At 33.9% G+C, this 15,201-nt stretch overlaps 1 protein-coding gene across 1 annotated transcript in view; it reads left to right on the forward strand.

Annotated features, from left to right (window-relative positions):
* The first annotated feature begins 5,243 nt into the window (after positions 1-5,243).
* The window catches only part of LOC106869614 (nucleolar complex protein 3 homolog), a 36,521-nt gene continuing 26,563 nt past the window's right edge, over positions 5,244-15,201 (forward strand). Inside the window, exons 1-5 of the mRNA XM_014915422.3 lie at positions 5,244-6,318; positions 11,038-11,312; positions 12,338-12,510; positions 13,516-13,712; positions 14,841-15,005. Of these exons, the coding sequence (XP_014770908.3) occupies positions 6,307-6,318; positions 11,038-11,312; positions 12,338-12,510; positions 13,516-13,712; positions 14,841-15,005 (822 nt within the window). The 5' untranslated portion in view covers positions 5,244-6,306. The remainder of the gene's footprint in view (positions 6,319-11,037; positions 11,313-12,337; positions 12,511-13,515; positions 13,713-14,840; positions 15,006-15,201) is intronic.

Here is a 15,201-nt window from a genome sequence, read left to right on the forward strand (position 1 = left end):
TTTTTGTTATTTTGTTATTCATTATTCATTTTCCCCGCCTCTCTCTTGGCATAAAGAAAACTTTTATTTTCCCATTTTCTCACTTGTTGGATTAGTTTTGTTTCTTTTGATTCAATAGCAATATATATATACATAGTCTGTCATACCGGCCATGACGAAGGGAAATAGCCCTGAAACTCGAGTCGCCTTTACATATTTATATATTTGATCCTTTATATTGAACACTCAATATTTCATCTACATTCAATACTTTATTTCATAGTGCCATCCATTTTTATTTTATTTTATATTATATATTGTATATTCCATACCCCACATTGGTTCTGCAGGAATATAAATAAAACATAAAAAACAGACAGTGTTGGAACTCTTTTAAACAAAATAATATATTCCTCTATACACAATCATACAAAAAACCCACCTTTTTTGTACTTATTTTTACTCGCATATATATATATATATATATATATATATATATATATATATATATATATATATAGAGAGAGAGAGAGAGAGAGAGAGAGAGAGAGGGGAGAGAGACCGCATTTTGTGTGAGTAATAAGAGATTGACCTAACTTCAACATTACTTCGTTGCGTTGAAGTAGGAGACATCCACCTAATAAAATATTCGGTAGCAGTTGCTTTAAATAGCGTGGCCGCAGTCCAATGACTGTAACAAGTGAAGGGTAAAGAAAGATATTAAAACCATTCATTGGCGCAAACACGTGTATTTTTTTTCTTTTACTTGTTACAGGCATTGAATGCAGTCATACTAGTTTTAGACTCAAGTACTTATTCTATCGCTCTCTTCCAACCAAACTGCTTTTTTATGAGCATGTAGATCCGAAACCTTTTGTCAGTGTCAAGAGACTAACGCACAGATATACTCACGCTCATAAACACGTGCGTGTGAGTGTTTATCTTAAAAACATACAAAGAATAAAACATTGACTAAAGGACTCAATGCATATATAACATTCAATATTTGTTATAATTATGATACTCAATATATGTATGTACACACACACGCACAAACACACATGCACGCACACATACGCGCACGCACACACATTAAAGGAAGAGGAAAGGAAAACCAAGGCAGGGCGTGCATCTCAGGTCGTTTAGAATATTTAATTAGAGTAAGGTGAATCAAGAAAGGAAATTTAAAATCTCTAAAACGTACAATACAGTCAATTTTCCGGTAAAAATATACAAAACTGTATTACACGGAGTGCAAAAAATCTTGAGAGAGAAAACGGAGAAAATCGGTTGAAAACTGCAGAAGTTTTTATGGAGAAACCCATGTAAAATACTGCTTTCACGGTTTCTGACTTTAAGCGGGAACCCTGGGCAAAATGTTATAGTGTATGGCCATCCTTGGCACACACATAATGTGTGTCTTAAGTTAGGTGAAAATCGGTTGAAAACTAGAAATCCATACGTGCTACACACACAGACATCCTTCGTTGGGAGAACGTACAAATACCGTAAAGACAAAGATATTTACGCACGACAAAGTTGAAATACACTGAAGTCAATCTTTAGGCATATGTGGCAAAACTGAATTTAACCACACTGGGTGAACAAAAATTAAAAACAACTAAATCATTTTTCAGGGAGAACGTATAAAAACCGTAACAACAGATTTTTATGCACAACTAACTTAAATAGAAGGAAGTCAATTTCTAGACAGAACTTACAAATCCCGTTTGAGCGTATAAAGCTCTAGAAGAAAACAGCTTGAGTGAAAAAACTTGAGCCGCTTTAGGATAGCTTTTTCTTACACATGACCGCTCAATGGCCTGGTTAAAATCTCATTTGTTGGTAATAAAGGCTTATCGGTTGTATGTGGCCCATCGCGGTCATACGTACGCATGCACGACCTCATGCACCAGGTTTTTCGATAGAAGGAGAAATATAAATAGTGTATTTAAATAGACAGAGTGCAAAACAATTTTAAATAAGTAATTTTGTAGGGAGAACGTACAAGTGCCGTAAAGACGAAAATATTTACACACGACAAAACTGAAATATACTTAAATCAGTTTGTAGACAGAAGTTAGTTAGTGTGTGAGTGAGTTAAAGAGAGAGAGGGCGGAGGGAGAGAGATAGTGAAAGTGAAAGAAACACAGACTAAAAGAGAGGAATTACTACTGAGGGTGAGAGAGAATATGTGTAAGCAGGAGAAACGGAGAATAAGAAAAAGAGAGAAATAAACACAGAGAGAGAAGGGAGAGAATAGGTTGAAAACTGCAGAAGTTTTTAGAGAAAAACCCGTGTAAAACACCGGTTTCTCGCTTTACGCGGGAGCTCTGAGCAAAATGTTACAGTGCATGACCATCCTTGTCACATAAGTAATGTTTGTGTAAAGTTCGATGAAAATTAGTTGAAAATTGTATAAATGCATAAGTAGTACACACACACATACCTTTGTATTATATATATAGATAATCCCATCTATTTGATTAATTGTTCATACCTCGAGCGAAAAGTTCTTCAGGTTTCGAATTAAAGAAACGCTCACTATAACTTTTTAAACCTCTTTGCAAATAATAAACTCTTTCACCTCTAAATAATAGTGTAACCATCTGAAAGATGACAGCCAGATGCAGCAAGCTAAGAAAATAAAGACGTTGAGGAAAAGCGTCTATATTTTAGCACAGTTATCTTTTCCTCAATTACTCTAATATGTGGTCATGTACTATCCTGGAAGAGCAACACCTCTTTATGACTGACTAATGTTGGATACTTTTCTGCAAATTTTTGTGCAGTGCTTCCAATTGGCAACAATACTTCTCTGCATGAACTGTTTTGTTTTGGTTTAACATTTTCATTAAAGACGATACCCTTCGTATCCTAGCAAACAAAGAAAAGTTTCTTGGGATGTAGTCCTGGTTTGGGAATGGATTCTCTTTTTTCAGTGGGCGCTACAAACCATTGTCGTTTCGTAGAGAACCCACTTTTCATCATTTGTATTGTGATGAAAGGTTCGGTAGCAAGTCTAATGACAACAGACAGCAGCTCCCTGATTGAGCCGAGAAATAGTCATGATGAGAGACCCATCGCCCAAGTTCAAACACTTTTCCTAGTTCAGGAAGGTATTTTATGATCGAGGTGTGGCTTGAATTGAACTGTTTTACTAATTCGCGAGCAGTTTACTTTGGATTTTCCTCAACTACGGTTTTCAGAAGCTCAATATTGACAGAACTTGATCGTCCAGATTGAGGAGAATCTGTGAGAGAAATTTCCTGGGCAAAACCAGCCAAACCATATTTGGCATGTCCAGTCACTTAAAACTTTCATTTCCATAGCCAGAACGAATATTTTTTGCCGCTTCCATTGCCGTTTGGAATTCATAAAGCTTGCAATATCTCATATGGGTTTTGACCGCTATTTCTAGCAATTTTTTGACATTTCTGATGCCTCCCATCCCACCCCGATCATGGAAGAGGCAGCGAATGCGCTGTTTTCTGATTGGCTGAAAATTCTGAAAATTATCAAACTTTGAACATCTGTAATATTTTTGCAAAAGTGTTCTGGAATAAATGAATAACAAATTCGGATTCAACGTCAAAAGTTACATCTATTTGATGCATTCAAAAATTTTTTTTAAGATAATTGTAAAAAGTGACGAAAACCGCAAAGACCCCCACGTGACATTAGTTTTGGCGGGAAAAATAAAGTCGGATCTTTTTGAACGCACCTTGTACATAGCATACAGGATAAAGTCTTGAATTATTGAAACTTTCTGTATTTCCATTGTATATACATACTCGCACATCGGTATAAATAACTAATAGTAAATTTACGACCAGACATATTGTGGAGCGAATATATACACGCATATACACATGCACATAAACATACATACATATATACGTATGTATCTAATTATATTAGGCGTAGGCAGTGGCTGTATGGTAAGAAGCTAGCTTCCTATCCACATGGTTCTGGGTTCAGTCCTACAGGGTCTGCATATCTTGTATTTATGTTCCATAAAACCTACCACCAGGCCATGTCAAAGGCTGTTTTAAAGTTAATGAACTTGAAGTGTTAAGGCATTTGATATACCTTTTGCTTTCTTAAATTGACTGTTTGACTAAATAAAAGAAAGCATCGAACGAGCTTCTAATAGGTCTAAAACTATTTGACTCTCTCCTAGATACTTATTCATTAAGAATATAATTTACGAAAAATACATAAGTGAAAAAGCATACAATCTCTAAGTTACGCAACAGGAAATACTGGTATTTTACTTTAAAAAAGAAATTTTAATGCAACCCAAAGCACTCATGGCATTACTGCGAGTGATCGCGAAGCCGAGGCGCTGGGACAAGCTAAGCAACTTACGAAAACAAACCGATACTTCAATAAGACGAGATGTCAACGATGACAAAAATTACATTGTCAGCTGCCCAGTTGCTCTGAAAGTCATGAATGCCACGGGTTAAAAAATATATTTCAGAACCTTATTCCATCTGGCTACGGAGGCAATAGCTCTCTCCTCCACAGTAGCATTTAGGATGAGTGATGGCTTGAAAGAGTCAGTTATAGTGGGAGACTGTTCGAAGGAGCAAAGCCACTCGTATTCAATCAGCATGGTGATCCATGTAGAATCCGCATTCAAAGGAATTTTATACATCACCAGCTCACTCTTCCGCATAAAACCCCATTTGTTAGACTATAAGGATGATATAGAGCTCTTCCGGGTTAAGTAAACTATCAACGTTCGTCTCAGACATAGCAATAGCAAGCCCCCTGGTTCCAATCAAGGAATACCATCGATATTCAATGCAAACAGTGCAGTAGTATCAACGGAGTTACTCCGCTCAACTCCCGAGGCAGAAAAAAAATTAACAGATTAAGAAAATCGAAGATAAGTGGAGTCCCAATGTACTCGCTAAGCAGAGTGGTTGAACTGTCAAGCCTTCTCTCTCACTAAGCTGAGAATGACATCATATCTGACTGAATTAAATGTGTTTTTAGGTAAACTTTGAGAACCATCCTAGCAATATTCTCTCATGGTGTGGACGATTGCTTCACACTCCAGTTCAGTATCAACCTTGAGTTAAACGGGTGAGAACTCCGAATATATGCTATAGGAAACCGATGACAATATATTTTCGTTATAAAACATCTCAAAGTATATAAAATTCGAACGAGTCGGAGATCGTCCTTAAGCTTTTAAAGAACCAATAGATTTGCGCAAAGATCGAGGGACATATGTAGGGGAGGATACTCTTGGGAGAAAACGTGTTCACGAACTATGTGAGACATTCCAAAAGATGGAGGCCAGCCGACATAGAGAGGTTACTTTACGATTTTGTGGGCGAAGACCATAAATTCTTGAACCAGGAACTACTGGGAATGATGTAATAACGGTACAGATTCAGGCCAGTCTAAGCAATCATCCAGATGAGCAGATGAATGATAGATCCGAAAAGAAATATACTTATGCATTATAACAAAATAATAAATAGAAAAGCAATTCAAAGATGAAAAACAGTAGAGCCCTCACTATAGATGACTTTAATTCCGAACTAACAGAAGCAGAAGAGCACATACTCAATATTCAACATCTTAAGGAAAAGAGAAAAGACTCCAAAAGTCTGGATCTTTCTGCTGGTTAGAAAAAGCGGCGAGGTGGTAAAAACGTTAGCACATTTGACAAAATGTTTAGCGGCATTTCTTTTGACTCTACGTCTAAAGTTCAAATTATACTGAGGTCGACTTTGCTTCTCGTCCTTTCGAAGTCGATAAGATAAGAATCATTTGCGCACCGGTCGTTGTAATCGTTTATCCCGCTTCTCCCAAATTTTCAGGCCTTGTAGAAGGAAATATTAATACTTAGGGTAACAAGCGATACTGGAAAAAGTTTTAAGAAGAATCCTCCTCAATAGAATAAAAAGTGGCGATCTTTCGTTTTGATTACATTTTACGTCATTTCTAATCCACGTGCGTTTGTTTATGTTTCTGAACAAAATCGTCGCTTTCCGTAAAAGGGTTTTAGGGTTAGGGTTAGGGAATTCCGTCCCTAACCCTGACTCTAACCCTAAAACCCTTTTACGGAAACATAAATAAACGCACGTGGATTAGAAATGACGTAAAATGTAATCAAAACGAAAGATCGCCTAAAAAGTAAAACCGAAGAAACAACGGGAAATATCGGATATATCTAACACTTTCCCAGGTATTGATAAGAGATACTGTCCTCGGTTTTCAGTGGTTTTTGACCGAAGAAACATTTACTCTTCCTGTTACTGTACACGATATCTGGTGGGAATTATCTCCCTTCCATAATTCAACATGGCGGCTTCGGTTAGTAAACACGTGTTTTTTCTTGAGTCGTTTTATTGAAACAAATTTTACTTTTTATACTTGCATAGAATTTCTCATTAATTTGTAATTTGATTATTGCTGTTATCACAATGATGTTTATAAATGACTTTTTACGGAATGTCTCTAAGCATATGAGAAACTAAATAACATAATGTAACTTATTTATTATGGTTACTTAGTTACTACGCAATGGAAGTGAGCACAAATTTGGAAATTGTTATTCAGTTGTTATATATAATGAGAATTTTGTCTATCCAGATAATAATTCACACATTGAATATAGAATATTTTTGGAATCGCATGAAGAATAATTTAAAGAATGTCTTATACTCGAGTGTTTCAGTCGTTTATGTGTTTCAAAATTCTGTCGCGCAACGAAATGAAGCGGCCACCAAGAACTTGCACTTTCTCTAATTTCTGTTCACTGTTATACCTCAATACAACCTACATTTTATGTTTAGATGCTTTTTTTTTCTCGTTATAAAATTGGTTTTAAAATGGGTATACCTACACGTTTGTGCCCTCTGTCGATTTTGTTTTTTAATGAAATTGTGTATTGACCAGGAAATTTTCTACAAATTTTCAGTAGAACCTGAATTGTTTACTCAAAGGTAGTGCTCCAGCATGGCTTCAGCTTCTGGCTGAAACCAGTGAAAGAGTAAATATGCATCAGATGGTCTAGATACCGATTATATCGGAATTTGTTGTAAAGAGGTTTTTCCGAGGGTGGGGAGAAGAGCTTCGGAAAATTCACTCGGGTTGGCTTTCCTATTAACTTTCCAAAAAACGGATATTTTTAATGAGATTTCCTATAAATACCTTTCAGATGGTGTATATTACGATTATATATTGAAATTGGTTAATGCTAAGTACACCGGCACGAAAAAATCGACCTTTTTTTCCTGAAAAATTTTCAGCGGATTCCTGTTTTCGAAGACAGATTCTGAAATGTTTTCAAAATTTTAAATTCTCCCTTCTCCACCCCAAATTTTTTAATTTTAACTTTTTGCAAACTTTTTATTTTTCAATCGGGATGGAGTGGCGAGAAGTGTATGAATCAATTTTGGAGTTTCTTCATAGAAAATTTGAAATTTATTATCCCCCCCCCCATATTCTTAATTTTCCCACGTAGATTAAAAAAAAAAAAATTCGCAAAAAAGTTAAAATTTAAGACTTTGGGGTAGGGAGGAGGAATTTAAAATTTTGAAAACATGGATTATGGCATATTCAGAATCTCTCATCGAAAACATCCCTTAAAAAATTTTCAAAAAAAAAAAAGACCGATTTTTTTGTGCCGGTGTACTTGAAATATAATATGACAAAAAAAAAAAAATGGTAGGCTCGCACACATATATATTCATATATATATCAAAATTGAAATCTATATATATAAAAATGAGAATGTGTGTCTGTCTGTGTGAATCCCTAAAACTCGAGAACTACGCAACCAATTTCATTCAAATTTTACACATGCCTTGCTTAGGGTTCCAGTTGTGTTTTAGTCAAATAAATTTTAACTTCTTGCAGAGTTCGAGCCCACGGCAACATAATATCTCCTCCACTATTTAAGTATTACGTGTCAAAAGTGAAACAAAAACACTCGTCAAATACTTTCACTTTAAAAATGAAACTGTTCTACTAACTGAAACAATCACATTTCGATACTGTAATGACAGATACTTTCAGAGAGAGAGAGAAAGAGAGAGAGAGAGAGATGTATATGTATACATATAGATGTATATGTACACATTATTCCACTTACTGAAACAATCACATTTCGATACTGTAATGACAGATACTTTCAGAAAGAGAGTAAGAGAGAATGAGAGAGAAAGAGATGTATATGTATACATATACATGTATATGTACACGTATATGCATAGATATATATAGATATAGATCTATATGCATACATGTATATGTATACATATGTGTATATGTATATATATATAGATGTACATGTAATATGTACACATATATACATATATATACATGCCTACAGATATCTATACATATATACACCCATCACACACAAACACATGCACACAAACACACACATTAGTAATTTGTTTTCTTATCCAAAACTACGTCAAAAGTACTGAACGGATCTTTATGAAATTTGGAAATTATTTTCTATGTATAACGGCCATAGCTCCCATGAAAGTTCATATATTTTTGATGTTGATGAAATTTTAACCCGAACATAACAGATGAGCATTATTTGTAATTCAACGGTACAACAGTGTAAGACTACCCTTTCAGATATACTTACATTGTGATTTCTGCAATGTGGTGCATAAATTGGCAAGTAAATGAGACGCATCTTTGCCTCCACTGATTCACTTGCAAAGTGTTGAGTAAAATTATTTCGTTGCAGACCTCCTTTGGGTCTTTTTATTATCACTGCGACACACATAGTCCCCAGTTGGTAACATTGATTTCAAGGCCCTCCTAGATGAGAGACTGGCATTCCACTTAATGTCTATGTTCCATGCTGGCATGGATTGGAGAGTTATTAATGTAGAAATATGGTATCGTAGCTACTAACAGTTGAGGGTTGCATAGTCTAGACAGCGTTTTTAGATTTCATTATTCTCTTTAACCCGGGCAAAGCCGGGTATTTCTGCTAGTTTGAAATAAAAATGTGATGTGTGCAAGCCCACCAGTTTGTTTTAGTTTGTGTTTTTTTTCATATTAAATTCTGATATAATCGTAATCAACACTGTCTGAAAAATATTTGTGTTGAAAATTTCATTAAAAAAAATATTTTTCTGAAAGTTATGAGGAAACAAAACCGACTTTTGTGAATTTTCAGAAACTTTCCTCCCCACCCTCAGAAAATTTTTTCACAACTAATTCCTATGTAATCAGAATCTCTAATATGTTGGTAAAAATACAATTGCATTAAAAAATATCCATTTTTCGGGACATTATGAGGAAACAGAGTTGGTGGGGGGTGCATACTTGTATAGGTATGCCTTAAAATCAACTCATTACATTTTAAAATCTCTTAAAATAGAAGTTAACAATACTTGACTTTTGTTTCAGTATTTCACATAACAGTTGTGTTTTTCTTTCCTTTTTATTTTTTAAACTTATACATTTCCTATTTCTCAGAAATATGCCAGGCTTCTCTCTACTATCTGGCTCGATATGTTCTTTAAATTCAGCCAAATACTTTTTCTTTGTTTAATCCTTTGACTCATTAGGAATTGTACTGGAAAATTTCTCTCATTCAATTCCCATTCCATTTTATTTATATTACTTCATTTATGGTTAAAAAAATTAAATTTTTGACAACTTTATACTACTATGATGATAGTCTTTCTTTCCCTTTTCTGAATGTCTGGATAAATTCTTCAATCTTAAGTTAGCCCTGATTAAGAATTACATTTTTTATTTTGACATAGTATATTATATATTGTTTTCTTATGTTTTAAGATGGTAGCAGTATAATTTAAAGGAGATATGGTTACTATTTCCTTAGTTCATTTAGCTGTCAAAGGCATTCATTCAGTTTGCACTTTTTGGTTTAGTGGTCACTGTCAGGGGACTACAATGGTCTGGGAATGATGCTTGCAATAGACAAGTATTCCTTTATCATGGGGAGAGTTTTATATATTAATTTAATGTCACAAAAGTAAAGCTATAATAACCTTTGTGTCTCTTCAGACTCAGGACAGTGGGATATACAAGTTTCTTATACATTTTAATAAAAATGTTGATTTACAGAGGTTTATTAATTTCTTAATTTGATGTGGCTTTTTAGTCAGTTCAAGATTAGTGCTTTGACTATACAGTATAATCAGAAAACAGCTAGTAAATATTAGTTATATTTTATATGTATAATTAACCAAAATGGCAATGACCAACCAACTCTGAAATGCATAGCAACAGAGAATGTAGCATTTAAATCAGCCATATCCAGCCCAAATATTCTTCCTGTTTTGTGTTCAAACTGTTTAGATCTGGTCTCTCTCACCTACTGTACAATGTCATTCCAAAAATGTAAGAGCACATCATTGAAATCTCAAAGCTATGAGACAATGCATGATTAATTCGAACTATTGTGAATAAATAACATTCGACAGTAATCTGAATATTAAAGGGCTAAAACTGAATTATTATATCATTTAACAAGGGTTAATGTTTATATTGACTTCTGATTAGAACAGATATGCCTTTATAACTTATTGTGATGGGCAAAGTATGAATTCCCCTACATTTTACTTGTTGTCAAGGTGTGAATGCCTGAACATCTCAGATATCAAATCAAATGTAAAAGAATCAGATGGATATACATTCATATTCATATATGTCTAAGGTTGGAGGTGACTTGTGCATAAAGTGGTCCCTTCCTGTGACATGTCACAAGCAAATTATTGTTGCAAAAATCAGTATCATGAAGAGAGTTTTGCTAGTGTACTTTATCCATGGCAAATATCTGTTGGAAGTTCACCTGCAAGACTAGCAGGTAAAGCATAACTCTCTTGTAAAGTATGTTCTTGTTTTTTTATTAGTTCTAACAGATTTCCATTTTGGTAGAATAATGTAAACTATTCAAAAATGCAAAACAATGTCTATATTCAGATTTTTATATCTTAACATTCAGAAATTAATTTTTCAAATGATCTTTCATACATTATAGTAACTGAAAAAAGTATTTTTCTAATCAACATTTTCTAACTAATTTTTCAGTCGAAGAAAACAATGAGAAAGAAGGGAAAAGGGAAAACAAGTAATGTAAAAATTGCAAATAAAAACCAAGCAAAGTTGAAAAAGAAAGCTAAAATGAAAGAGAAAACTAAGCAACTACGTAAACAAGCTAAACAACAGGTTCCAGAAGTTGATTCACAGCTTGAAAGTGAAGTGGAGTGTGAAGATGCTCTTGATGTTGAAGATACTCTTGATGCTGAAGATCTTCAATATTACCAAGACAACTTGTCAAACATTTCATTCCTTAAAAATGAAAAGTCAGTATAAATATTACACAGTATATACCTTTTTCTTTTTATGTATGCTTGTGTAGAATACATTTTATTTTTCTTTGTTATGAAAGGTGGAATCAGCTTTTCACAATTGAGGTGCCACATAAAACGCATTGATGTGGGTGCTGGTACCCTGTAATAAACACTGGTGATGGTACCACATAAAAAGCATTGGTGATGGTATCACTTTGTCTTTCAAGGTCTTTGAAATATGTAGTAGTGGAGCACTGGAGTGATGTAATCAAATAACCTCCTACCCCCAAATTTCTGGCCTTGTGCCTTTAATAGAATGAGTTATTGTATGCCTTGCCTATGGCGGTAGGTTCTACCCAGGACAGATTTGCAGTATTAGGCTACAGTACTTTACATTCTGAGTTCAATTCCTTCGAGGTTGATTTTAACATACATCCTTCTTGTGTGATAAAATAAGTACCGATCAAGTATTGGTGTCAGTTAAAATGATATGCCCTTCCCTAACATTTTATGGTCTTGTGTCACATTTAGAAGTCATTATGGCCAGGTGTACAGCACAATGATCTTTCTAAGTTTGAACTTATGATCACATTCTCAGCAGTTCAGTACATTAACCAAGAGTATATAAACTACAGTTATGTATTAAAAACAAACACATCAGGGTAATAAATAAAAAGGCAGACTAGACCAAAATATTGCTTTTGGTGTTGCAAGTTGCCAGTAACTGATAGCTTCTTAAATGGTTTATTGTAAGGTAAAGTATGTTCACTTAGGTAACATTATTTGTGTTGGAGATTGACATTTTGGTATTGGCTTGCTATAATAGGTAAGATTTGTGTAAAGGATGTACTTCTTACGAATAACAGTTTATATGAAATAATCTATTTGTAAGAAATGTGATGCAGTAATGGTTGTTGGATGCATAAAATATGATATATAAAGTCTACAATTGTTAGAGTCACATATACTACAACATTCAGGTAATTAATCTTTTATATAACTATGATTAATACATACTATAATTTTCTTTTATACAGAGATATTAATAAGAAAGCAAAGAAACGAAAATGGCAAGAGGGAGATGAAAGTTCATATGAGAAAGCTCCCCGAAATAGTTTTGCTGGCGATGAGAAAGTTTATAAACGTCTTTTGCCAGTCAAAATGAAGAATAAAATAATTCCACAGACTCGTGAAATCATTCCAAAATCTGGTTTGTTTACAAATTTAATCCACTTTTCTAATTGGGTTTGTTATGTTCCACTATATTTGGCTGACATTCCCTTGCAAGATAAGTCCCGACTATCGCAATCTTAAAATCAGATTTCTCAAATTCAGTTCTCTCTATTGATTTTATGCTAAGTTGCTTTATTTAAGCCGGCTTTATTAACAACGTAGCCTCATTAACAAGCAAACAGTATTGCTAACCAAATTGAGCTGAATGGTAGGCATTATAAAACATTGAATTGCATAGTCAAGACAAAGAGCATAATTTCATTATAAAATTAGTGTAATTTATTAGTTTGATTGTAATTGACTTCCTTTCAGCTTAGGATATGAATCATCCACATAAATATGAAAACCTGTGGTTGTATATAATTTTCTTAACAGAAAATCCATTTGGCATTGTTGGTTTCACATGACCTTAAAACAGGCATACAAATCAATGTGACAAATAGTGTTAAACATTCAAACATTGTCACTATCTTTCCAAATCCTGCTGCTTTTTACATGAAATTTTCAGTCCTCTAAAATTGTATTGCTGTATATGTCAACTTACCTTTTTTGGAGGCTGTAAATTTTGGTCTGAAAAATTTGACCTGTATGCTGGCAAATACAGTAGGTATGACAAAATGATGTGGCACATGATATTTTTATATACCCAGCATTTTTGGTTGCATTCTGTACCACAAGATTTGCAGCCAGGATTTAAACATCTTAGTTTCATAATGTTCAAGCGGCATTAGATTGTTGGATGTTGATATAAAAACTGCAAATAAGTGGCACTAAAGATTTAAAAGTCTGGTGAAGAATATTTTTAGATGTAATTATTTAAATTCTGGTGATGGTTGATTTTGATTTGTATTTAAATTGGTCTCTCAGGTTAATTTTATGTTTCTTGTTTGTTACTTCAAGATTTGCTTTTTCCTCATTGAAGAACTTGTCTCAATGCATTTGGAATTGATATGATATTTTCTATTTTATTTCTATTCTAAAGAGGAGGAAGATGAATCAGATTCTGAGAGTCAGAATGGAGAAGTAGATGATGAAGAATTTGCATTTAACGCCCAAGATGATGATTTTACAAATCTTAGTGTTGCTGAACAGATGCTAATAAAAGAAGAACATTTGGCAAAAGCCAAACAAAAGATGGCCCTGTTTGCTCTTTCCATTATTGAAAATCCTAATGAACATGTAATTCTCATTTTTATTTCTTTCTAGTTGCATAACACTTTTGCTTGCTATACTCACCTTATATACCTATTGTCAAACCACTTTTAAGAAATTACACTGCACATACGTTGCATTTTGATAGTTCAATGATTTCAGTCATGTATTGGTTTCTTATGTTCCACTATATTTGGCTGACATTCCCTTGCAAGATAAATCTTGTCTATCACAATCTTAAAATCAGATTTCTCAAATTCACCATAACTAATGCTCCCTTCTGACACAATACATTTATCATTACTGCATTTTTACAATCTTCGTTTTTCATTGTTGACATAAATTAGACAATATTTAAGTTAGTGTTAATATATAGGATACAAGAAGCATTAAAAAGTTAACCAGAAAGTACTTATAAGGAGAGAAAAAAGAACTCAAACCAAAATATTGGTCAGTGACTATCATACACCATCTCTCCATGCAACTTAATTCTGCAGCAGTTCATCTCTGAATTTTAATATTCTGATATCTAACCTACTTTCTTCCTATGCATTTGTTACAGTTACCTGGTACCATAAGCTTAACCCTTTTGGCCTGGCTGGTACATATTTAGTTAGATATTGTTAAAACCAACAATTCTCAGTTTTTCCATGGAATAAGTAACATTTCATGTTTATGTAAACACATTTAACAATTTATAGGTTCTGACATTCAGATAAGTTCATTAAATTATCATTAAAATTGTTGGTAAATATTGTTAAGTGATCATTATTAATATCACTGATAGGTGTTAGAGTTACCTCTAAATCACGGCAAGCATGTTTTTGCTTGTATCTTTATTTAATAAAATCAGTTTTTTAAATCTTACGTTGGGTCATCAGTCCGCACTGAAGGACCCAGTGCAGAACTTGTTTTTTTGTGTGTTTTTCCTTAAGAATTGATTCTTGTACAGACTGCTGCTACTACAACTTCTTTTGATTTGGAGTGATTGTATGGATGTAAATTAAACACACACCACACTAAACTTATTTAGACAGGTTTCTTCGACATAAAACCATGGGAGAAAACTCAGCTAGTTCTACAGAATTGTTATAATCTTGTAAAATTCAAGTTAACTGGGACTTAGTTTCAGTTATCGGTTTATATACATTTCAGATATCCCGGCTGCGAGAATTACTGCTTATGTTACAAAACCCCACCTCCTCTGACGTAGATGTTGCCATCAGCAAACTTGGTATGATTACTCTCATGGAGATATTCAAAGATATCATTCCTGGCTATAAGATACGGAAGTTGACTGAAAAAGAACAGCAACAAAAGGTAAATGTTCTTTAAGTATACTCTATATATTTTTGTAAATATAACATTAATATTTTATTATCGCTCGTCATTGACGATTCTTTAATGTTCTATGTCGAGTGAGGTAAATCAGAGTGGACCGTCGACCTATAGGAATATCTGCATTTATTGGTTAGTTATACGGGACTCATCATCATCATCATCATCCGATCAGGCA

The sequence above is a fragment of the Octopus bimaculoides genome, chromosome 18, assembly GCF_046866305.1.
Source record: "Octopus bimaculoides isolate indiv1 chromosome 18, ASM4686630v1, whole genome shotgun sequence".
In the NCBI taxonomy this organism is placed as follows: domain Eukaryota; kingdom Metazoa; phylum Mollusca; class Cephalopoda; order Octopoda; family Octopodidae; genus Octopus; species Octopus bimaculoides.